The 24726-nt window shown below is 37.2% G+C and overlaps 1 protein-coding gene across 1 annotated transcript in view; it reads right to left on the bottom strand.

Annotated features, from left to right (window-relative positions):
- EYS (eyes shut homolog) overlaps window positions 1–24726 on the bottom strand; it is an 873960-nt gene that overhangs the window by 222489 nt on the left and 626745 nt on the right. The window contains exon 36 of the mRNA XM_027809136.2: window positions 10877–11106. Coding sequence (XP_027664937.2) covers window positions 10877–11106 — 230 coding nt within the window. The remainder of the gene's footprint in view (window positions 1–10876; window positions 11107–24726) is intronic.

The following is a 24726-nucleotide window of genomic DNA, read 5'->3' as shown; positions in this document are numbered from 1 at the left end:
TACAATTCACGTATGAAAACTGTTTTGATTTATGGAACTCCCTGTTTTAAATATGAATCTAATAGAAAGTAGGAATTTGACAATAATTTAAATTTCTGTTCGATCAGTGCCTCAACTCTGCTCTGTTTGATTATGTATTCACTATTTTCACTAATTCCATGGAAACACAGAGGGACTCTACATGCTCCCAAGCTTTCGAATCTCCCATAGATTCTGCACAGAACTGATCTACATGCATGTAGAAGGTAAATATACACATATATTATGCTACTAAGTAATTCACCTTTCAAATTCTGCATTTCCTGGGTAACTAAAATAGCTAAATACCTAAAATTTTTTTCCTATATAATTACTTGCATATTTTATAACCACAAACTTTTATTACAATTATGTAAAGAAACTACAACGGTGGGAAGAAAAACTAGCTTTTTATATAAAAGAAGCTCCCTTCTTTTCCTCAAAGCAAGGTTTGCTGTCTTGAGGAACCTTAAAACAGTGACTTCCCAACATTTATATCATAAATTTTCCTCTACTTTAAACAAAAACAGTTTGAGGTTTTCTGTAAACACAAGCACTGATGTTCCATGAAGATGCATGAAAAAGAACATGTTAGGCACTGAATTAAAAATTGTATTGGCTTTGCTGGCAAGGTTTTGGTAGCAGGGGAACTACAGGGGTGGCCTCTGTGAGAAGATGCTAGAAGTTACCCCCTATGTCCAATGGAGCCAATACCAGCCATTCCAAGAATGGACCCACCGCTCCCCAAGGCCAAGGCCGAGCTGATCAGTGACAGTGTCAGCACCTCTGTGACAGCGTATTAAGAACAGGGTGGCAGAGGTGGGGGAGGATCTGTGCCAGAGAGGAGTGAGACCATGTGAAAGCAACAGCTCTGCAGACACGAAGGTCAGTGAAAAAGGAGGGGGAGGAGGTGTTTCATGCACCCGAGCAGAGATTCCCCTGCAGCCCGTGGTGAAGACCCACGGTGAGGCAGGCTGTGCCCTGCAGCCATGGAGGTTAACGCTGGAGCAGATCTCCACCTGCAGCCCATGGAGGACCCCACGCTGGAGCAGGTGGATGCCTGAAGGAGGCTGTGACTCATGTGAAGCCCACACTGGAGAAGGTTTTCTGGCAGGACTTGTGACCCTGTGGGGGACCCATGCTGGAGCAGCCTGTTCCTGAAGGGCTGCACCCCATGGAAGGGACTCATTCTGGAGCACTGAGGAGGAAGGAGTGGCAGAAACATGTAATGAACAGACTGCACTTCCCATTATGTGTTCCCCTATGCCACTCGGGAGGATGTAGAGACATCAGGAATTAATTTAAGCATAGGAAGAAGGGAGGGGTGATGGGAAAGTGTTTTTTTTTTTTTTTCTGATGTGAATAGTAATAAATTAAACTAATTTCTCCAAGCTGAGTCTGTTTTGCCCACGGTGATACCTGGCAAGTAATTTCCCTGTCCTTACCTCAACCCAGGAGCCTTTTGTTATATTTTCTCTCCCCTGTCTGACTGAGGAGGGGAGTGACAGAGCGGCTTTGGTGGGCACCTGGCATTCAGCCAGGGTCAAACCACCACAGAAATAGAGGTTTCAAACTTAAGTCAGATTTTTATGCTTAAGGCCAGAACAAGCAAAGACATTTCCTCTGTAACCACGTCATGTAAGTAGCCAGTGTCCTCCCAAAATAGCCATTCACTGTAGGAGGTGGCACGAAAGGATCTGCCAGTTAGCATGGCCCTGAACAGGACACTTTAGTGAGATCCCTAGAGAATCTAGATGTTTGCTTCACATTCTCAGCTAGGTGAAGGTCATGAGAGTGGTATGGGAGCAGACCAGCAGCTGCACACCTTTGTATCCAGGAATTAAAAATCCCCTCTGTTGTCTTGAAATCCAAATGTCAACGTAGCACAATATACCATTATCCTGACTGAGTAACACAGGTAATTTAACTGGTAAAAACCTACTATTTATTCTGTACTATAAAAGCAAACCCAGTCTTCTATGTCTCTTTCTCACAGGCTATGTAATAAAGCTCAAAGACGTTATTTAATACCTCACCTGCTTTATCACATGGTATTTCCTGTGGAAGAATGCAAATGACTCCGGCTCAGAAAATAAGCACTGCCATACTGCCTAGGGAGACACATAACATTTCCACAGATGACTTGATTATTAGCAAATTAGCACCAACAGAAAAAAACAGCAGCAACTGATGCATTACTGAAAGGAGGTATTTCCAGAAAATGCCAGAAATGGAAAAGTAAAGGAAGAAAAGAAGCAAATATCTGTCACCTGTGCAATGATAGTTGCCTTTGAATGAAAAATGACTCAAAGGAGCTGGGAGATTAGCAGCTGAATAGGTTACAAGCTTTAGAAACAATCAATTTTTATACCAACATTTTCCTGCAGTGCTCCAGCCTGGCGGCCAAGCGTTCATAGCGTCGTCACATTTTGATCCTTTGATGTTGCATTGTCCTATCATTGTGAAGCAGAATTCACCAAGTGTTGGATTGTTCACCCACTAATAGGGAACGTGAGCCAGGATTAGACCATCGTGAGACAGATTAGTTTTACCCTACTGATGATGTGTTGTTGCAATAGTAATTCTGCTCTGCTATGTATGAAACCCTGACCCAGAATCAGGTTGTCGACGAATGGTTTAGCACCGGGTACCCCATGATCATGCAGTACATGACGGGGGAGAGGTGCTGCCACATCTGCTCCAGTGCAAAATGAAGCAAGCTTGTTCCACACAGATTCTAAACTTACCATTATTTCTGTTATCTGTTCTTGTCCAAAACAGTCTTTATTATCAAATTGTTTCAATTCTCCTAAAGATTACTCCGACAAGAAAACTTTCATTTACATTGAAGAAATAGCGATTCAGATGCCTAATGCTAGAAATGCCAAAATTTCATAGGTCTGATCTACATGAGGAGATAAAGAGGTTTCTACTGCTTTTATAAATTCTCAGAAATAAAAGGGTAACTTTGAAAAGTGCTTATTGTGCAAGCCTTTATAACAAAATGCTATAGCTATCTCATTTTTAAAAACATCCAAATGAAAAAAAAAAATCATCTTTAAACAATACTTAAAAACACTAATTATGTTAAATGGCTCATGACTGGAGGTGACTGGATGTGTACACAAAACGAAGAATGTAATAGCATATTGACAACTATTTAAAAGTTTTCTACCATTATTAACCATTTTCATCGTAATCTTTCAAAGCAACTAATGCCCAACAGGCTCCATAATGTTCTTCCCCAGAACAGACTTGTGAAATATATACCAACTCTCTGTTCAGTAAGAGAGCCCTATAGCTCTAAAGTATACCCTATAGCAAGGACCCTATAGTTGTTCTAAAACTCGTGGTTTAGAGTAGGTGGCAGTTGTGGTAAGTAGCTTTACAGAGACTGGAATGCCAGTTAAGAGTTGGTTGGTGCTTTGAAGAGCTCTTTCCCTATTTCAGCAAGCTGCTTCTTTCTCATTATCTTCCCTCTAGATCTAACTAAGGTCTATCTTAAGCTCTAATTTAATCATGTTTTTAATCTAGTGTTCATAATCATAGAAAACTGCCACATTCCTTTACAATTTCATGAAGTCCTGGGAAGGGTTTTAGATGTAGGTTGTTTTTAACTGATAAGCTACCAAAGGAGAAACAGAATGGATGGATCCTAATTCAGGATCTGGTATAGCAGAATACCCGCATCCTTAACATTAACCACACAAATCACACAGGCATCTTACACTCTTTCAGTTAAATACATGTAGAGCTTACATGTTCCACTGGATCTAGGACATAATTTCTAAATTAGGTGAAAATGTAATATTAAGTTGTATTAAAGTTCAGTTAAATTGACACTTGAGGTGGTAAAATTCTATGAAACTGTTCAGGAGGGTGGAAGAAGGATTAGCTGAAAATTGCTTCACCACTACCTTGTGAAACCAGCTGTTCTTCCCTCAAAATCCTGTTTTACCTAGATTTCAAAAACACTTCAGCAAACAAACGCACACTGAAATATAAACCTGATACGCAGTAACTGATAGAAAAAGATGGCATCGGATTGGAGATATTTTAGATATTTGCAAGAACTCCATAATTTTGTAAAAAGAAGGAAAAAAATAGGGACCATAATACGCTAAGCTCAGGTGACTGTGCAGCTGATGTGATCACTTACTGACACAGGATATTATGAAGTGTTAAGAAGTTAAACTTCACAAGATTTCCCTAGTCTCATATCAAAGTGCAAGATTATATCCACGAGTGAAAGAGCAAGAGAACATTAAAATTAATTTAGATAATTCCTTTTTGCATTGCTCACCAAAATAGTACTTCTGTTGAATTTTATTGTATCCAGTAAACTGTATGGGAATGGCTAGCTATTTCCTTCACACAACTTCAAAGTTGCTATAATGGCAACTAGTGTATCAAAGCTAACATACGAAGTTATTTAACTTCTGGCTAAATCCTTGTTGATTCTTAACTAGCCTACTGTATTCTTAATTTTTAAAGTCATCCTCTGCTGTGGTTCAGCCCCACCTGGTCACTAAGCACCACGCATCCAGTCTCTCACTCCCCCTCACCCAGAGGGATGGGGAGGAGAATCGGAAAGGAATGTGAAACTTGAGGGTTGAGATAAGAACAATTCAGTAAGTAAAGCAAAAGCCGTGCAGGAGAGCAAAGCAAAACAAGGGATTCATTCACCACTTCCCATGGGCAGGCAGGTGTTCAGCCATCCCCAGGAAAGCCGGGCTCCAGCATGTGTAACGGTGACTCAGGAAGACAAATGACATCACTCCAAATGTTTTCCCCTTCCTTCTTTTTCCTCCAGTTTATATACTCAGCAGGACATCATTTGGTATGGAATATCCCTTTGGCTCATTTGGGTCAGCTGTCCTGGCTGTGTCCCCTCCCAGTTTCTTGTGCCCCTCCAGCCCTCTCACTGGCAGGGCCTGAAAAACCGAAAAGTCCTTGACTTAGTATAAACATTATAAACCCAGTATAAACCCAGCAACAACCAAAACCACCCGTATGCTGTCAACATTGTTCTCCCACCAAATCCAAACCACAGCACTGCACCAGCTACTAAGAAGAAAATCAACTCTATCTGAGCTGAAACCAGGACATCCTCTAAAATAATATTCCAAATATGAAGGGGAAAATTGCTACATTTTTCAAATCTAGCCCAAAAGGTAGAGAGGTCACATGAAAGTTTTACATACACAAATAAATGCATCTTGTGGGAAATCGATAGTTATGTCATGAGTTTAGACATTGGCTGTGGTTTATGACATCAAATTAATTACTGATGTATATACATATGTCTAAAGACTTTTTTTTTCTGCTCACAGAGTCCTACAAGGTTATGAATAATTTTAAGAAATGACAAAAAGGGTGAAAGAACACTTGAACTCTGGAAAACCAGGGAATATGGGGTACAGTATCCTGTTTTTCTTTCTAGGTACCTCAAATCGATATTTGAATGTGAAGATGAAAGCATAATTGTCTTTCCTCACCCACACCTCTTTATATGATTCCCACTTTCTCATCCCTCTTTTTGATGGAAATTGTCACAGACTTGTTTTCAATCACACAGTATAAACACTATCAGGGAGATAAATAGATCTATGACCTCTAGAGACATGAGATTGTTCTAAATATGGCTGAAATCACAGAAACCGGACAAAATACATTTATTTTTGAAGCCAATCATATAAAGACAAAAAAAACCCCACTTGTCTGAGATGTTTGATAATAATGACATAAGTTAGAAATGTTAATTTAGGAACAATGTCTAGAAAAGCTGCTGGTAAAAGAAACCTCTAATTTTCAGGGTGATATTATCAAATGTTGCTCAACAAAACAGAAATTCAACAACCTGGATCCCAGGGAACAAATATAGCAGTCTTCAGGTGGGAATGTAACAAGACAAATGCCTGTCACAGCCTCCCATTTTACTCCTAGTTTTGCAGCTTTGTCAAAGGAGCTGACCTTTAAGTCGTGTACAGAATATACACCGGCAACATGTGAAATTAAACAGATTTCCTGTTTTTAACACATGACATTTAAATATTCGATTTATTGAACTATTTATAAAACTTTTACAAAATATTAAAAAATTTGGAGACTTTAAAAATGTTAATCTTATAATTAACAGTCAGGGACATACTTTCTTTGCATATGCAAGACAGTGATATTCCAAACCTATTGCTATGAACTTTACAGTAATAGACAACCATCTGCCTTCATGCTAAAGCAGACACACTACATTTTTCCACTCGTGTAGGGATTTCACAATGAAGCAGATACAAAAGCTAAGCTAATAAAGGATTGTTTCATGGGGAAAGGAACAATACATTTCACATTAAAGTAAAAAAGCTTAATTACCTGGAAAGGGAAAAGAAAAAAATGTAGCTCAGAGTACACTATCTACCATTCACCGTATTCTATGTGTACACAATCCTCCCTTTCTATTGTATGACCTAGCACTCACTACTCAGGAAAAAAGAATTAAATTTACACTAGCAGCAAATTTTCTATGCTGAATTTAAAGTTAGTTTTTAAAATAAAGCTTGTAGCAACTACTTATTTCCAGATAATTTTGGTCATTTTTAGTAAAACAAAGAAAGTCACATATTGAAAGCACTATTAAAGGGAACTGAGGCCTCATATAAGGCACATATATGCTTTAGACTACATCCTTGCTTTGTATGCTGTGGCATATATCCAGTGCTGATAGCTTCAGTTTGGCAAATACATTGATTTGTATCCATAATTTTCTATTTCCTTAGAAAAATGGAGATGGATTTCCACTTTTCAAAACTGTCATTTAGAGACATTTCAGATTTCAGTGGTATCTGATTGTTTAGAGTAAATACAGTATGTATTGATATAAACCCGCTTGGCCCTAATATATCCATAATGACAACTATGACTTTATGTAATGTCCTATAAGCGGGTTCATTACCCGGCGTGCAGCACCTATTCATACACCGAGTCAAGTTATTTCTTATTTCTTTACTCTAGTTTGCACAGAGCAGCGAGCTAGGTGGTAACCCACAAATGCCTGGCTCTCTAATGGCCAAAACGTTACGCTATTTATACAGTCCAACATACAAAGACATTGGCCCTCATTGGTTACAAGTTACCCAAATCCTTCATTACTTAGTACTCTGTTTCCCATTTGTCAAATAATTCTCTCTCTTCTGATGTTAATTAGTTCGCATGCTCAAACTCAACTTCTTTTGGGTCTGGGGGATTGCCAGAGTCGGTGGTCGCCATCTCCCCGTGCTGGAATTGCCTTTCCCCTAGTTTTGCTGAGCTCATCGCCCATGGTGAGCTTCCTACCAGCCTACCTGTCCCTTGGCGGCACTCCCCTTGTAAAGTTCCTTTTCTGAACAAAGGGATTTGCCGGTGCTTAACAAAGCACTTAGCAGAAACTACAAAGTCTTTGTAATCTGAATTAACCCTTAACAACTCACTGCTCTAACCATCTCAAAGTCAAACCACCAACACCATATTCAATTTCATCACCCACCCGATATCAACTTGAACATACTTCTGGAGTTTATTAGTTAAGGAGCAATCAAATAGAGAAATGCAATACGGCATATAATAACACACTATCAAGTTAAACCACATAACTGAGATAATGACATTCGCTTGCTTTCACTCTAGAAAATGGTCTTATACACTGTAAGAAATATATAGTTGTTACTAAGAAACTGAAGTCGTGTATCTTAACCTAGACATGAAATAAGCAAATGCACACATTCCAATAAAGCCAAGATTCTACACAGGGCTTGTACATAAAATGGTATGCCATGTTGACTGCTACTACATCAGTTAAGCAATGATACATTTTCTTGTTGAAATGTAGTTAATGGTAGGTACCAGGTAGATCACTAAGATGATTAATGAGTATATATTACTGAAATGTACAGTTATACATTACAGCATGATTAAAACAGATCACAGCTATCCTTAAGGAGTCAAGAGACAACTTCCTTGACTGGAACAAAGTTTTTGGATTGCATACATGATAATTTACTTTCTCCCTTAAAAATTCAATACTGAATAATTATAAAATTATTACAGATGCCCCTATCCCCTGTAATTACGAGTTCTCTCCTGACTTCTTGAAGAACGGGTCTGAATATAAAACGTTTACAATGATAGTTCAGTTGGGCAATTTCTGGAATTACACTAAATTATCAGCCTCGTTGAAACTTCAGGATTAAATAAAATCGCATTATGCTTTAGTTACCTTTCAGCCATTAAATACAGGATACATCAAATCTGATGCTAATCTACACAAACATGCAATGTGACAGCACCCCCCCTGGGCTGTAGCTGCCCCAGTGAGCTGCCAATGAGCCTGTCACATACCACAGCCCTGGCTGACCCAGGAGCGCTAAGCACAGAGGAAGCTGTTCCCTATATTGATGGAGGGGTTGTAGAGGGTAAAAGCAGACCTCTGTGAAAAGAGGAGCTCCTTAATTCATCTTCTCCACACGAATGGAAAAAGAAGAGAAATATTATTCCTCCAGTGCCAGGACTATTAAAAGATATCCTACACAGAAAAATGGATCACTGTTAAAACCTCATCATCAGGCATGACTGCAAGCTTCAGCAAAGCAAATGACATCTCTTCCAGTTTTAGAAAAAAGATATCTTATGGAAACTAGACATTCAACCATTAAAAGGATGATATGATTACATGGCTGAGGTTATAGTCTCAAAAGGAGCTGCTTGTTTCAGGTTTCTTTTTAAGCTTGTATACTTATTTTATTGAATGGAATAGTTACCAGTGTGTCTAACATAAAATGCTTCCGTCCTAATTGTAAGAGATTTTGTTACAACTGCAACTTATTTTAACAGTCCCTTCCTTTTAATTTTCTCTTCAGGTAGTCATAATTCAGTCATATTTTCATGCATGATTTTTGAAACGAAGACACAGAAAGAGAGAGAAGGGGACCCCTTCATTTACACAGGTTAAATAAATGTGAAATTCCCTTGGAAATGTAGTTGGAAGACAGTCAACTCATCCCATTGTATGAACTCAGCAGGCCTGTACAGGTTAAGATTCAAAGGAGAGAATGCCTTGGGATGTATTTTTGAATGAGCAACTCAAAAATATCTGTTTCAGTCAATGGACTGGAAGGTACCACCAAAGTCCATGGCACAGGGAGGTAAGTAGTCAGCCCAGATAACAAGATTCATATATAAATTATGTCAGTTTTAATTAAAAACACTAAACCACAGGAGACTCCTGGAGCACTGTCAGACCAAACTGAAGGTAAGACTAGGTCAGAAGAAGGCAGCAATCAGACACCGGTAGAAGGTGCCAGTGGAGTCCAGACAAGATGTCACCCAACAGAACGGTTGTGCATATACACTGATATGGCCTATTACCACAGGATTTAAATCAAACTCCTGCTTAAATTTAACATTGCTCACTTCTGGCATAACCCTTGGGAAAAGCCAAAACCTGCTCCCACCTAAAATACTGCAGATGATACTAATACAACTGTGTAATTGTTGTAATACTTCTGTGTTCCAACTGCATTCTTTGGAACACAGAAGGGAATTCCAGTACATAACATGTATGTAAATAAATAGAACACTTTACTGAAATATTGAAAATATTAATTGAAACGCACACTGGATGGTAACTAAATCTGTTATTTTTGAAGGAAACCCACTTTTTTGGTTCCATTATTTTATGCTGCAGTTTGCACAGCTGTCATGTATTGAAAACAAGTGCAAGGAGTATGCCCACATAGCAAATGTGTAGAAGATATTCAGAGAATTCAATTTTAACACTGAGAATTCGAAAATATGTGATTTAATTGATTGTAAACTTGTGCAAGGCTGAAAGGTAAAATATTCTCTGATATCTGAGCAACACAGGACAATTGATGGGGGGGGGTTTGAGTTTACAGTTGATTGCTTTCACATATAGTGAGTGTAATGACCTACTTTCAGACAGTAATACAAGGGGATGTTAGATATACTGGCAGTCTGGCAAGGGTGTTTTTTACTCTAGTTGCTTGTATTTCATACCATGGGAAGTTAACTAGGAGGATGTTATAGTTATATAACCATTGTGTAGACAATTTTTGGTTCCTTTCCTGTGTACCGGTAATGCTGTTCAATACTATGACAATTATCCATTGCCATTTATAATCCACTGTACCTTAAAAGATAAAAAGTTTTTGAAGCCAGCTACAAAATCTGTTATAAAAAAGAACTTTCTGAAAAGCAGTAAAGCAAAATAATTACAATTACAAAACAGTAATATTAAAGTTTGTCATATAGCCTTGATTCTTTTTACAAAACCCCCAAAATTATTCAAATAATTATTTTTTATTCAAACTGTATTTAAATTATGTTCATTTGACTAATCTGTGCTTTATGAGCAACAGTAGTACAATAGAAGTATAAATGAGCTACAGAGTAAAAAAAGCTTTTTTCAAAAAAGGACCAGGCACAGTGGCAAAAAACAACCCAGTTAGTAGAAATGGAAAACATACAATCTATTGAGGAAATCTTCTTATTTTCATTCATTAACTTTCTTCCATCCAGAAATACAATCTTGCATTATACCGTGGCCAACAATTTGCACAAATAATACATTTTTTTTTCCTGAACTCAAGCCTGCAATGCTTATAGTGTGCCTGACTGATACACCTATCTTACACTGCAAATAAGTATTACTCTAAATACCTCAATGAATCTACTCCTGAGTTACTAACAGTAGCTGGGATGAAAAACAGAGAAACATGATGATTATTACATCTTCCCCTTTCCCATCTCCAAAGAAGCATAAAACTTACATTTCACAACTAACAGAGAAAGAATGAACCACAACTACCTTTTTCGCAGAATCGGCCAGTGAAGTGTAGTGGGCAGTCGCACTGAAATGAGGTGGCCCCAGAAGGCAGAGAGAGAGGATGACAAGTCCCTCCATTATGGCACAGTCCTTCCTGGCATACAGATGGCAATTCGAGGGAAACCTGAGAGGGCACAACAGGCTCAGGCAACTCAGGCACATCAGAAGAAACCACAGGGAATGCTGTTGACAGATGTGTGGGTACAGGAATACTGAAAGGAGAGAGCAACATATCAAAACAAAAAAATCATAAGTCCCAATTTTGCCATAACATTTCAGCTTCATTTAAAAACAGTAGGGATTTTTGTTTGGAAATTCAGGTTATATTTAAGAAAATGTAAGTACATCAGTAATTCCCAAGTCAAGTCCCCATCCTGCAATCCAGCAAAAAACCAAAGGTATTTTCCCCTGTGAGGGTGCAAGAAATAACTTCCACGCATGTAGCACAGTTTGTACATGCCGTCGTTAATTCCTTTTCAGTGGATGTCAACAATGGAGTGATAAATAATTACAGGCTTGTATTATTAATGATTGAATTGTCTGAAGTTAGCAAATCTCGTAAGGCTGTTCTAGATGTGACTTCCATACAAGTATATTAAGCATGCACATGCAAAAGGAAAATGCTGTAGTACAGCAATACAGTATCTTTTAATTCATAGAAATAACTGGGGGGAGAGGGAGGGAAGAGAAAGGGAGATGGTTTTGTTTTAAGTTTTCCCCATAAATTTTGTTTAGAATGACATTCTCTTCTCAGATTTTGAGGTCTCACATTAAATACTAGACTGATATGTTAATCAGTTGCCTCCTTTTTAATTATTTCCTATCTCAAAGTTGCTAGAAATTACTTAGCAATGCCACCTGTTTGTCCTAATTATCAACTCTATCTATTACTGCTTTTTGTTGTATCCAGAGAGCCAGACTTGTCACTCACTAAAACTCTACAAATTTAAGGTTACTGATTTACCAACCAGAACAACTTATGATGAGGGCAAAAAGAATCAAAAGTCACAAGAAGATTCATGACCGTTTAATAAACTTGCTCAATTAAAAAAATAGTTTTCACTGAATTTTACATAAGAGATAGACATCCTTCTTTCATTTTATGAAGTTCAGGAGGTTCTACTTCTTTCCAGAAAGCAACTTCTAATTCTGAAATCTGGCAACAGTACTCTAATAAAATGCCTTACTATTTTTACTCCATTGGTAATTTTAAACTTTCTCATATTTCTCTTATCTCTTAATGTTATGCATTAAAGAGAAAGGGAGACTAGGTTGAACTGAAATTGCACTGACATTTTGGCTGAACCAGAACACAGAAATTAAATACGGGATATAATGGTTTATAGGTTTCAAAAGTAGTGAAAGTCAACATGTTGGCAATGTGTTGAACATCAACAGCCAAATTCTTACTTTTGGTGAAAATGATAGTATTAACCTGATTATAAGAAATAAAATGAAAAAAAACCAATGTATTGGCCCCTGCTGCACCCTCCCCTCTCTCCTTGTTACCTGCTCTAGTATCAGCTAAAATTTCTGCTTCAACATATTGCAGAGGTTGGAGTATGTCTTAAAAATAAAGATCTGAAAGGGATGATTCATCATGAGAACTGAGTGGGACTGCAGAAGTAAGGTAGATGGGGACATAGCAGTGTGATGGGACAGCTTCAGTGTGATCTTGCATTTACCACTCTGAACATCTGTCTTCTTAAATCTAGCTTCCAAATTTTTTTACATATCCCATTTGATCATGACAACATGAAAACTGATTTTAATAATTTACTTTGTGAAAGTACTTACAAACTTCAAATATTCTGAAAGAAAACAATATAACACATGCCAAATAAGTATGCTGTCTGTAAATCTGACTATTGAAAAATGAGTTGTCTGAATTATGAATATAGCACCTGTACAAAGACAATGTTACATGCTGAGAGGCAGGTAGGAAGGAAAAGAAGCTGGACAGGGGAAGGACTGAAATAATTCAAGAAAAAGTTAATATCTAAGAGGAACCAGAGAAATGCATAGTAATTCAGAAAGGAGCAGAACCTCAGAAAGAACAGAAGGGACACAGGGCTTATGTGACAGCAAAAATGAGACATGCAAAGCAATAATGGTAAGGGAAGCATTAGAAAGGGATACTGAAGCAGGGACACAGGCTGTATCCAAACCACAAGACAGCCAAAACACACACGCTATGGTGCTTAGAAATGAGAATACAGGGATTTCAAGGCAGTTAAAATCCATCCACTTCATATGAGAGAAAAGTATCCAGAAAGATGGCAGACAAGAAGGCTGAAAACAAATCCCTAAAAGATTTTGGAGACTGAGGACATCCTGATAAGAGGATTGGCATTTTAAGAAAATAAGTGACTTCCTGTTTATTTCCACTTACATGAACAGACTAACGACATTTCCATTTATGTGAATAGAATTACAACAAAGAAATTGCTGGGTTTAGAACCTCCTTTTCTCCTAAGGGAAATAACTAACATGATCTTAAGGCTGTTCCATTCAGAGCAGCATTAGAATGCACTAACATGTGTGTTATCTTCTACCAGGCTAGCACAGCAAATAAAAAATGCTTAGTCACCTGCTGCTGCGATTACAACCATTAACATAATAAATAATAAATAATTATTTTCCCCCAAAACATAACCTAAATGTTTGAGAAATTCTGAATTAATAGTAGGCTTATATAACAAATCAGACATCTACAGGAGAAATTTATTGGGAACTGTTACTGGGATTTGGGGTTGATCTTTCTGTTCCTCCTAAAAAAATCAAACCAATCAACAAAAACTGAATAAAACTTGGGGGAAAAAAATGAGGACATAAACTAAGGTCTCACTTCTAGATATTAGAAAGACCATTTTTCCAATGACAGATAATCCCAAAGAGGACTATAGTAAAATTTACTCCTCTGAACTTGGTCAGAGCTACCATCAGGGGTAAAATACTGAATGAGAGGGCTATCTGCCTGACTGGCAGGCATTCTTGTGTCCACTGGAAGCACTGATTTCCAGCTGTGCAAGTTTCACATCCCTCTTCTGACAGGGAGCTATTGTTTTTCTCTAGGATATAATTATAGGTGTGTGCTTCAAATAAAATTTCATGAGCATAAGTAATGCAGCCTCATTTCATTTTTTTTTTTTGTTGACATTGCAATCCACGGAGGAGGAAGAAAGGAAAGCTTCTTGGTAGGTGGATTTCTCCCTGCTTCATTTGATAGTCTTTCGCAGGGTGTCAGCCTTTGCAGTGTTGTTCTGGTGCTTTGCTTCTAGATGGTTATGGTCCTGCACTGCTTCCAGGCACCCCGTGGCCTGCTGCCTTACTGCAAAAGTGGAGAAAAATTTGCTTGGGCTAGTTAGTGGGGCAAACATCAGCTGGACTCACAAGACACTCAGGCTGCTGCTGTGAATAAGCAACGACCTTGGCTCATTGCAGTTTAACTAAAACATTTATTTAAATAAAGAGCCAGGAAGCCTTTAAAATAATACAGTAATTGAAGTGTTAGAAGTTTTGAAAAAGTGTAATAAAAACAAATCAGGCAAAACTTGACTCACTCATAGTATACAACAAGGCCACAATTTTCTATTTTTTTGTTGTTTGTTTGTTTGTTTTTTTCAATTTCCCAGCCTGTCACTGCCTCTCAGGTCAATAATGCACATGAAGACCTTCTAGCTTGCTGCAAGCATCAACACATTGTTTTTAATGTTACAATGAGCTCAAACAGCTGAGTTTCAAAGGCCTGTAACCTTGTGTTTCATAGCTGAGTGCATGTAAGTTTTAAATCCTTGCCTAAATATAGATGTTAGTTCAATCTGAAGTCTGATTTATATTATATTCTTCACTGCTCAAGGAGATGTATGGTCAACCAAATGGCAGGAACATAGCACTTAGGGATCATGCTTGACATTATGCCGTTAAACCAAAAGCACACATACCCTAACCAACTGTGCTTCCCATACCCTTATTCTCCTCTTTTCAAATAGAGCCTTAAACTATCAGTGTGTGGAGTTAAGAGGCACTGTGGATTAAAAAGTTAACAAACCACCTGGGAGGTCCCGGCTGTGCCCTGACTGGGCAGTGTAGGGGCTCAGGTTCACCACTGGCTGAGCTGTGTGTCACTGGTTTAACCCCTGTGCCGGGACAAGTGACCAGGGACGAAAGAGCTGGGACTGTTCAGCCTGGAGAAGAGAAGGCTCAGGGGGATCTTTTCATTTTATATAAATACCTGAGAGGAGGGGAGGGGAAAAGATGGAACCAGACTTTTCTTGCTGGTGGCCAGTTAAAGGACATGGGGCAACGGACACAAACTGAAATGTAAGAAATTCCATCTAAATACAAGCAAAAAAGCTTTTTACATAGGGTGATCTATCTGTATAATGGACTTCAAGCTGAGACCTGCAAAGAGAGCAGACTTGTCCCCAAAGTAATTTGCTATCAGGCTGATGGCAGCCATGTCTACAGAAGCACTGACATTTTTCCATGAAGCAGCTGATGAGACATACAGTGGCATGGGAGTCCCAATGATAACATCTCCACTGCCTATATCTTATGGTACTTACACACTTAACATTTTATTACTGAAGTAATGGATTTAGTCTTATCTGATATGAGTGCGATAAGGAAGTTTGTATTTTTAGCTTGTCAATAAAGTAATTTGTGCTGGGAAGCAACTGCTTTTATTTGCAGTTTTCTTTGGTGGAGAAGTATGTACATTCCATTTTCCTTAGGTTGTGGCAGAATATTATTTTTAAGCAAATGGTTTAGATTTTGGAGCCAAAAGAAAGATTTTTCAAGGGCATTAGTATGCATGGTAGAATATAATTTCAAAACCTTATGAAACTGAACACAAGTGCACTACATGGAAATGTTGGTTTAAACAGGAATAAAAACCTAGTACCTTGCATGTAATTTGGCAAGAATGAACAAAGTCTTTTACAGGCTTTTTATTTTACTGTTCACAACCATGTCAAGAAGAATGCTTTAAGTGGCATTTCACTGATTTCAATGAATCCACAGAACAGTGTATCTGCACAGTTACCCTACTGGAGAAACCACCTAAATCACTCAACACACTAATTGAGAAAACAATTTAAGAGATTACCAGAGAGGGATTATTTTTGTTCAGCAGTTTATATCTGACTCTTATTTCCTCACCCATTCCAGTCTTTGTTTGATTTGGAAACATCAGATGTCTGTTTTTCCAGCAGAGATGACTTACGATCAGGCATATCTCTTTAAAAAATTCAATTCTCAATATATGTTCCAGGCTATGGACCCAGCTTCTCCCTCCTACTAGGCACAGCATTTTGGTAGCAGAACTCAGTGATACTGTAGCTGTAGCTTTCCATTTAAAAATTCGCAGTTGGTATAACATCATTTGCAGCTGCTTTTGCACACACAGCATCTCATTTAATGGTGCAAACTCTTAGCAATGCAAATAGTATATTTGATATACAATGCAGCCGAGGATGTGAGAATGCAATTAACAGACATAATGATGTTTATGAAAGCTTGGTTTACAAATCCAAAGTAAAAATTATGAACTCCAGGATGCGTAGCAGTGCCAGACATGGGAAGACATGTCAGGTACGGAAAGACAGGTGAAAGGGGGAAGAAGAAAAATAAACTCATGTACTAAGAGACATATTCCTGTCCTGTTTGCTTTAAAGCATGTAGCTCGCATAGACTTTACAACAGATAAATAAATTATGACACAGAATTTGCAGCAACAATACTTTATGTTGAAATCTGAATAGTAGAAGTCTTCCTAAACAGGACATTAAAGTGCATTTTTCAGATGATATTTGAAAAAAAACCCTCACGGTCCCTAAGTTTAGGACATGAAAAATAATGGTTTTGCTAGGACTGAATTTCTATACCAAATCCACTCCTTTTTTTTTACGTGGGTTGCTGGCAGAAGAGAGCATTGAATCTTTCAATTGTTCACACCGATCTTTGGTTTGGTTTGGTTTTGCTGTTTTATAGCCTTCCCCTTCCTCCCTTTTAAGCCCCTCTTGACTTTCTATCATCCAAACATTAAACTTTTAAAAAGGAGAGCAATCAAAATTACTGAGCACTGAGTGGACCAATGTGCAAATCTTACAACTTTCTGAAGTTTAAGCAAATCTCAAATCTGTCCAGATTTCAGCCTTTTATTTTACATTTAGTCAATAGTCACAGTCAGAAAACCTCTTCCTAGTTTCATCTTAGCTGCTGTTTAGAAAAACAGCACTTGAAATTCCTGAGTACTATGTCTTTTTGTTGATTTATCAACTACTTTTGTTACTTGAAACTAGTGGTTTTGAATGGGAAAAATATTTTCACATTCCCTCCTTGAAGATTCTCTCAGCAGATCAGAAATGTTATTTTTTAACATGGCACTGTACTTGTCGTTCTGAAAAGCCTCTGCAAGATTAGAATATAACCATTCTGTCCAGTCCCAAATGGCTGAATAAATTGTACTGGGTAAATTGAGTTCCTGTGACAGAGATGCTGTGAGAGCTATCTAAAACATCATGATCCAAATGAAGTCACTACTGCCAACCAAAGCTACTATATAGTTTCGAGAGCTAAAGGTGTTCTTCCACCTCAATGATGCCATCTATAATTTAGACTCCAAAATGGAAGATCTACCTATGGAGTATTATTGCACAATGTGTCTGTGAGGGATAAAGGAGAATTACTTCTAGATGCTGAATATGCAGTTGATTTCCTATGTAATATTTAATCTCAGGCAAGACTTCTGCATTGTATTTCTCAGGACTGTGGTAGCAAAACCTTTGGTCTTTGCCCACAGTGAAGATTCTCCAGATGGCTAGAGCCCTGCTTCACCAAGAAGGAATAAAAAAAAATGCTTTGAGAGGTATATTAAAAAAAATAAATATGATACAGTGGAAAAATCCAAGTCAGTAATCAGATGAATATTCTAACCCAAGGGATGGGGAACCGTATGTGAATACTTTTCCTTTCTCCACTCAATCCAGTGAATACCTGTTCCACGGCAGACAGAACAGACCAAGGGACTGGTCTGGGGAGTTCTTGCAACACTTCTGGTATCAGACCGGCAAGTTTGTAATTCCTGAGGACGCAGCTGAAGTCAAGTATCTGATAAACCAGAACAGTGGTTTTACCACTGATCTGAAGGATAAAACTGGAAAGCGGATATGTACCACCACTGGATACGTCTTGTACAGTCTCATCGCAATTTGTTCTGGGCATGCCTAGTAGCTCTTGCCCTGTGTGACATACACTTATGAAGGATGAGTAGAGACATTCTCAGACCCTAATGAGTGAGAGGGACTTTCGAGAGAATGAAGGTGCTTCCCAAAACACTTTGGGAAGTGTTCTTCCCGAAACACACACTTTGGCAGGCTAGAACTTCAATGCACCCTGATTACATTATAGATAACATGCAGTCTTAAGAGTACATAATTTGTTTTTAGGTGTCTCACATAAGAATAGTTTAGGCATCTAAAAATTTTTCACAGAAAGAGTCCTTAATCTCCTTTTGCATTTGTTTCCTCATGTGCTGAAAATAGTTCTTGCCTACATAATACAAGTAGGGAAGGCCTACACTGCTTTACAGATACTAATTAAGATTGCCTGATAGAAAGCATTTTGCAATTCAAAGACTGTGTGATAGGAGAAAGATGGGAGTATAAAAAGTCATTTTGTATCACATGCTATTAAAACTACCATGAGTGCTGGCCTGCAAACAAGAGGAGATAGACATGTAGAAATTATTAATACAGAATGAGTTAAAAATGCAGAGTACTGTTATGTATTATCTAGTCTTTCTTCCAGACTTAATTTGTAATTATATCTTAATGCTGGAGAACGGCTGGTATGCATAAACACAAACATCATTTATTCATCAGTAATCTGGCATTTAATTGAAATATTACTGCATTCTTACTGAGTGCATGAGGAAGAATGTCGTGAATATGATAAGTCAAAATATCTCCATGATATTAACAAATAGAACAAAATTTATACTACTGAAAATTTCCTAAATAGTATTTTATAAGGTAGTAGATAAGAAACTAAAATAATAGGCCTTTATGTACATTTTTAAATTTAATTTAAATGTAATTTTTAATGTAATTTTTAATTTATTTTTTAATTTAAATAATTTTAGATTCAATAAAGCATGTGTCACAGATGACAGAGTAATCAACAACCCATAGTGGATCTGGGTGCTGGGGTTTGCTTAAGAACCTACAAGATTAGAGTTTTTACCCTGCTTGTTTATCTCACACACTCCCTCACACCCTTACTCCACCCCATGCTCTGTTGCACTCAGAAGGTTTCCACTTTTCTTCCCAGCAGGGAGGCTGCTACTGGCCGGGGAAGCTCGAGTAGAAAGTCATGTTGATTCACGCTGAGCTGCTGCTCGTAGTAACTTGTTTTGACTATTCCCAGCCATGGTTCCTGTGTGTCCCCTGGTATTCATCTCCATGCATCTTTCTTATCTTCTGTACCATCCCCCACTTCCAGGATCTCTCCTCCAGCCAGGATGGTTACCTCCTTCTTTCCTGGCCCCCTTCTTTTGTTCAAGACCACATCTTCTTTTCAGGAGCTCTTATTTTTCAACACTCACTTTTCTCTCTAGAACCCCAAGCACTCATTTTCCCCAATCAAAATAGTCTCTGTGCAGAAGTACAATGTGAGATCAGTCTCCTAAATGGTGCTTTTATCTCATGTTTCTTTCTTAGTTGGAGGCTTCAGCATGTGCTACTATCGTTTGCTCCAGACATTACTAAAATTTACAACCACCTCATACTGATAGCAGCTACCAGGTAGGAGGCTTCTGTTTGAGAATTCAGAAGTTCAGTTTTGGATATTCCTCTGTTTCTGTATGTGAGTACATCCCATTATTGACTCCTGCTATTGTTTACAATTTAATATTTTATTTTTTTTCCCTACAGCAGTATCATATTTCAGAGTGTCCTAGTATAAGAGGCAATGCTGGTAGGTGTCTTTTCCCTCTTTCTTATACTATCATGGAATGACTCTAAGGGTACACTAAACTAAGTTATTTTCTTGCTAATGGAATTTTCCTAGAGGAAGGTTGTTAAATGCTGGAGTATGGAATATTTTACTTTCATGCAAATGGAAAATCATTTGAACTTTGGCCACAATGTGGTTTTTTTTTAGTGAGCACTCTCACTTCACTTGAGAGTGAATAAATACTGTAACGATGACAATGACAGAAGAAACAAGAACAATCAATAACAAAGTAATTAATATGTTCAGTACGTGTGACCTCATGTTCAATCTTTTATCAATTCCAATTTCAAAATGCCACCCAAACTAGCCTTCTCGCTCCTAAATATTTGATGAAATTTCATCTGCCAACAAAACTCTAGGAGAGAATTCACTTTGTCAAACATTATCTGCCTAAGAGCTTGGAAACCTGCCTGAACTGACCACCTTGGTTCTTCCTGTAGACACTCTACATACAGAGAAAGGCATCTCCAGTTCATCCTCTTCTAAGAAAAGTGCTCACCTTTCTCCATTGACTAGAGATGTAACTGAACAAATTAACTCTGATGAATGAGGACAAATTCCTACTTCTCTACTCACTATGTCACACTTAAAATTATGCATGTTTTGATTATATAACTGAAAAACATCCCAAAACATTTTCAGGTATACAAAACATTTACTAAAATCATTCCTTATGAATTGTGTACCTTTACAGCAAAGAACAGAGCTTACTTTACCTTGTTACAACCCAAAGTGAACTTGCTAAAGCTTTAAGCAATTTAAGTTCACAATGAAGAGCCTGATGACTTAGCATTACTAAGAGACCATGTGGCTTAGCAAAATCTTAAAATGTGGATAGTAACAGGCAGCATTATCATGACTGAGAAGTTCTATTATTAGTGTGAACAACTGGACAAAAAGCATATAGTTCACAAACAAGAAATACAGAGAGGAAACTCCAGATGCCTTGGCAGCAGGTTTCTGTCCTTTCAGCTTGCAGAACTGTACTCAAAACTGTGCACAGAGGAATCAAGATCAAATGCAGCAGAACAACACGCCACTGTGCTGCTCTAAACTATTCAGTTCTGGTTAAAGACTAGGAATAACTAAGGAGCTGCCTTTTCTCAACATGGACTACTTCACAGCAAAATGCTAAAAATCGATTATTCAAACCCTCCCATCTTCTTACCATCCCAAAGGCTGTGACACGGCAAGATCATAAGGAGGCAGAGAACATACCAAACTAAAAGTATGTTGGATTGAAATTATCAAGTGGTCAGGCTGTTCCAGGGTAATGTTTAAGCAAGTTGATATTTTGCATCTATTGATCCTAACAGTTTTTGGTTATCTTAAACACTACCTGAACCCAAATGCTATGTCATTGGACGTGTTAAGTACCTGGTTATGATTTGGGACTAGGCAATACCAGTTGCCAAAAGTAATTGATCTTTCCAAGTACAAAACAAGTTTCAAAGCAAGAGAAAAAGAGAAACCTGAGGCACAACTGGAGAATATTCCTGATGTCAAAGTGAATACTTTGATACCTTCAAATTGCACTACATTTTTCTGCTATTTGTTTTTCAGTAACTTTAAGTCATGAAGAGCATCTATGATTAAAGCATTGATATTAGCGATTTACCAGGGTCATTATCTCAAAGCAGGTTATATTTAAGAACATCAGCCAAATCCTGATCATGATTTCTATGAAACAAGCTTTTTATGAAAGCTATCATCTGAACACAATCAGGAGGTTAAACAATATGAGATTACTTTGTTGTGCTTACCTTCTTTCTTATTTACTTTCTTGGTTTCCTTGTGAAAAATAATGACAACTCACTTAGAATTCAGTATTCTTAATATCTAACCTTTTGATTTAAATGATGAAAATAAAACCCACCATGGCGAGTGGGCTGTGCACTGCCATTTGCAAAGGGCTTAGCATGGCTTAGGATGTACAAATAAACCTTTTTTTAGTAAAAAATAGTAAGTTCTTTCATGTAGTCAACTTTGATGAAAAGCTGACAAGAGCTTAATACATGGTCATATTCCCAAATTAGATAACTTATCTTACTCCGTGTATATTAGAAATATATTCTGAAGAAAAAAAATATTTACTGTAAATAAAATTAATCACCTCACTTGCAAGTAAAATCACCTTGCCACTTAAGAGTTCTGAACTCTGGTGAATTTCTTTCATATACCTCAATTCAGTCAAGAATATTTTATATCTTCTGGTTTATGAAATGGATTTTATTTGTTAAATGCTTGAAGCCAATTATAGATGTCACACTTATTTTTATAGTGCCCAGAAACCGAAGAAATCTAATCACTTTCATTTTCATACAATACTTACTCAATTTCATAACATCAGTGAAATATGTTAGGCAGTTAGTTCTAAGAAATTACTGCATTTTCAGTTGGATAATGTTATTTGGTCTTCAGCTTCCTTACAGATGTAAAAATTTCATACTACATGTTGGTATTTAAATACAAAAATGTTGATGGTTAAGAAAAGCCAACTCACACTTTTATGTCAGCTAGGACCTTGTATGAGTACTAGTAGTGCAGCATCTTCTCCTACCTACTTCTTAATTGTAGAGCAGGTGGAGAGAGGAAAAATGGGGAAATCCATTTTCAGAAAGCTGGTCTGAAGCATATATACCTCAACAAGTTCTCGAACAGCATAGAGACATGTGTTTCTTTGAAGTTCAGTTCATTTATGTTCATGTTCTCTTTTTGACACTGCTTGTAATTTTAACAGCTCAGGAGTTTATCAGTTGAAATCCTTCCTTTTCCCCATACATAGATAAATTACTTAAGATTTTAAACCGTTGGTTCCTTTAAACTTCAGAGCTTCAAAAGAAATCTATAAACCCATAACTAATAGTTTGTAGAAATTTAACAATGACTTGAGAAAGATATGAGTAGGAGTTGAAGGAGAGGACAGAAACCCCAAACTTACCTTTATATTATATGTGTGACTTTGAGTGAATCATCAAAAATACACATTAATACCTACTGCAGGTTTGCACAGATAAGGCAGTGATTTCTGTATACTCTGAATATTCTACACATTACAGAATATGATCTTTCAAAAGCCAGAATTTCTTTTTGTAACTATTCATCCTAAAGTTTACACATATATTCTGAAATGCTTATGCTTCTGGTTACTGCTTTTTATATGTCAGTTTTTTTGAAGGAAAAGAATAATTATTCTCACAAATATATCAATATCTGTCTTGATTTTTAGGTTAATTTTCTGAAGCATTTTCTCTTTACCCAAGAACTGTGATTTCACTTTTAAAGAAGGAAGGAGAAAAAAGGAAAGGATACAACAGGATATAAACCTGTTTTTTTTTTCTGAATGGTTCAACAAAGATCAAGACCATATTTTTTAAAATGTTATACTAGTGTTTCAAGGCTGCAGGGGGCAGTGATGCACTGTGTATCTACAGTACTGCAGAGCAAGAGTCAGGACATGATTAAACAGCCTTGCAGGTTACAGATACAGGAAAAACACATAAACTATTTATAATCAATTAAGGATTCAAGAAATTAGGTAATTGTAAAATATTTATATGAATTTTGGAAGGAAATTTATGTTTCTTTTACTGGTAAATATATTTGTTTTTCTGCTGCAATCAAGTAGTAGGGATGTTTGTTTTCTTCACTTTATAACCAAGGTCCCTTGAAGGATGATATAACTTTCTAGTATCGCATTACTTAATATTACGGCCTTAAAGAAACAATCCCCACTCCCTGTAGAAAATAAAATTTTGCTTAGCAGCTCCCCACAGAAGACCATTTATTGGCTGTTGATAATAATTTGCTTATATATTAATCAGCCAATACAGATACTATCTGATTCACAGGCTCATTTAAGTAAGAATGTATTAAAGTAAGAAATAATTATATATTTTATCAGTTCATTCAGTATTTTCTGGTTTAGAACCTAAGAATGATGGTATCTAAGATGCAGAGATTTCCTGAACATAAGAATGTATGACAATTTAACACTCAGCAATATATTATAGACATGCAACCATGCATGCATCATCTATTTTACATTCCGTACTAATTATTTATTCTTTTAATTCCTTTATGCACATAATTGCTCTGGTGTTTGTTTGTTTGTTTTTTAATGCAGCTTATACCAGTTTCACCTCTTCTGCTTGTCCCAGATCTTCATATCTGCTGCACTTATAACTGTATTAAGCCTATTAAGTCCCTTCTAGAAAGACACACAGTCTAATTTTAACACAGCAACACATGAAGAAGCCACCACTTCAATTGGCAGTTTGTACCAATTGTAATCATCATTACTGTTACAGCATTTTTGGTTTATTACCAATTCAGATATTCTGGTTACAGCCTTCAGCCATTGGTTCTAACATGCTTGTCTCTGCTGAGCTAAAGAAACCTCCTCTGTGTCCAGTGTTTCTCATCATCAAACATATGTGCTATCTTCGTATACACTATAATCACCCTCAGTCATATTTTAGAAAAAAACAAAGATACTACATTACTAAAGTATCTTTCTGCATACCCTTAAAAAAAAAATAATCACAGATTTCTTTGAGGATTTTTTAATTAAGCCTTTCATCTTTTGTACTTTCTAGGTACTGCTCCAGTGCACACCAGTACACAATGAAATACAGTAGAACCAACATCACAATCAATAGTGTACACAGAAATGAAATCGTCTTCCTACTTTCTTGTGCAGACACACAGAAACCACATTTATCATTTTGCTCAAGAAGCTTACATTGAGTTGCTGTCTACATTAACCAAAAGTATCTAGTCAAGACATCGTTCATCTTTTGGGGTTTGGCCTG

Source organism: Falco cherrug, chromosome 6 (assembly GCF_023634085.1).
Source record: "Falco cherrug isolate bFalChe1 chromosome 6, bFalChe1.pri, whole genome shotgun sequence".
In the NCBI taxonomy this organism is placed as follows: domain Eukaryota; kingdom Metazoa; phylum Chordata; class Aves; order Falconiformes; family Falconidae; genus Falco; species Falco cherrug.
Note: the sequence above shows the minus strand (reverse complement) of the source record. Positions and strands in the feature narration are given on the sequence as shown.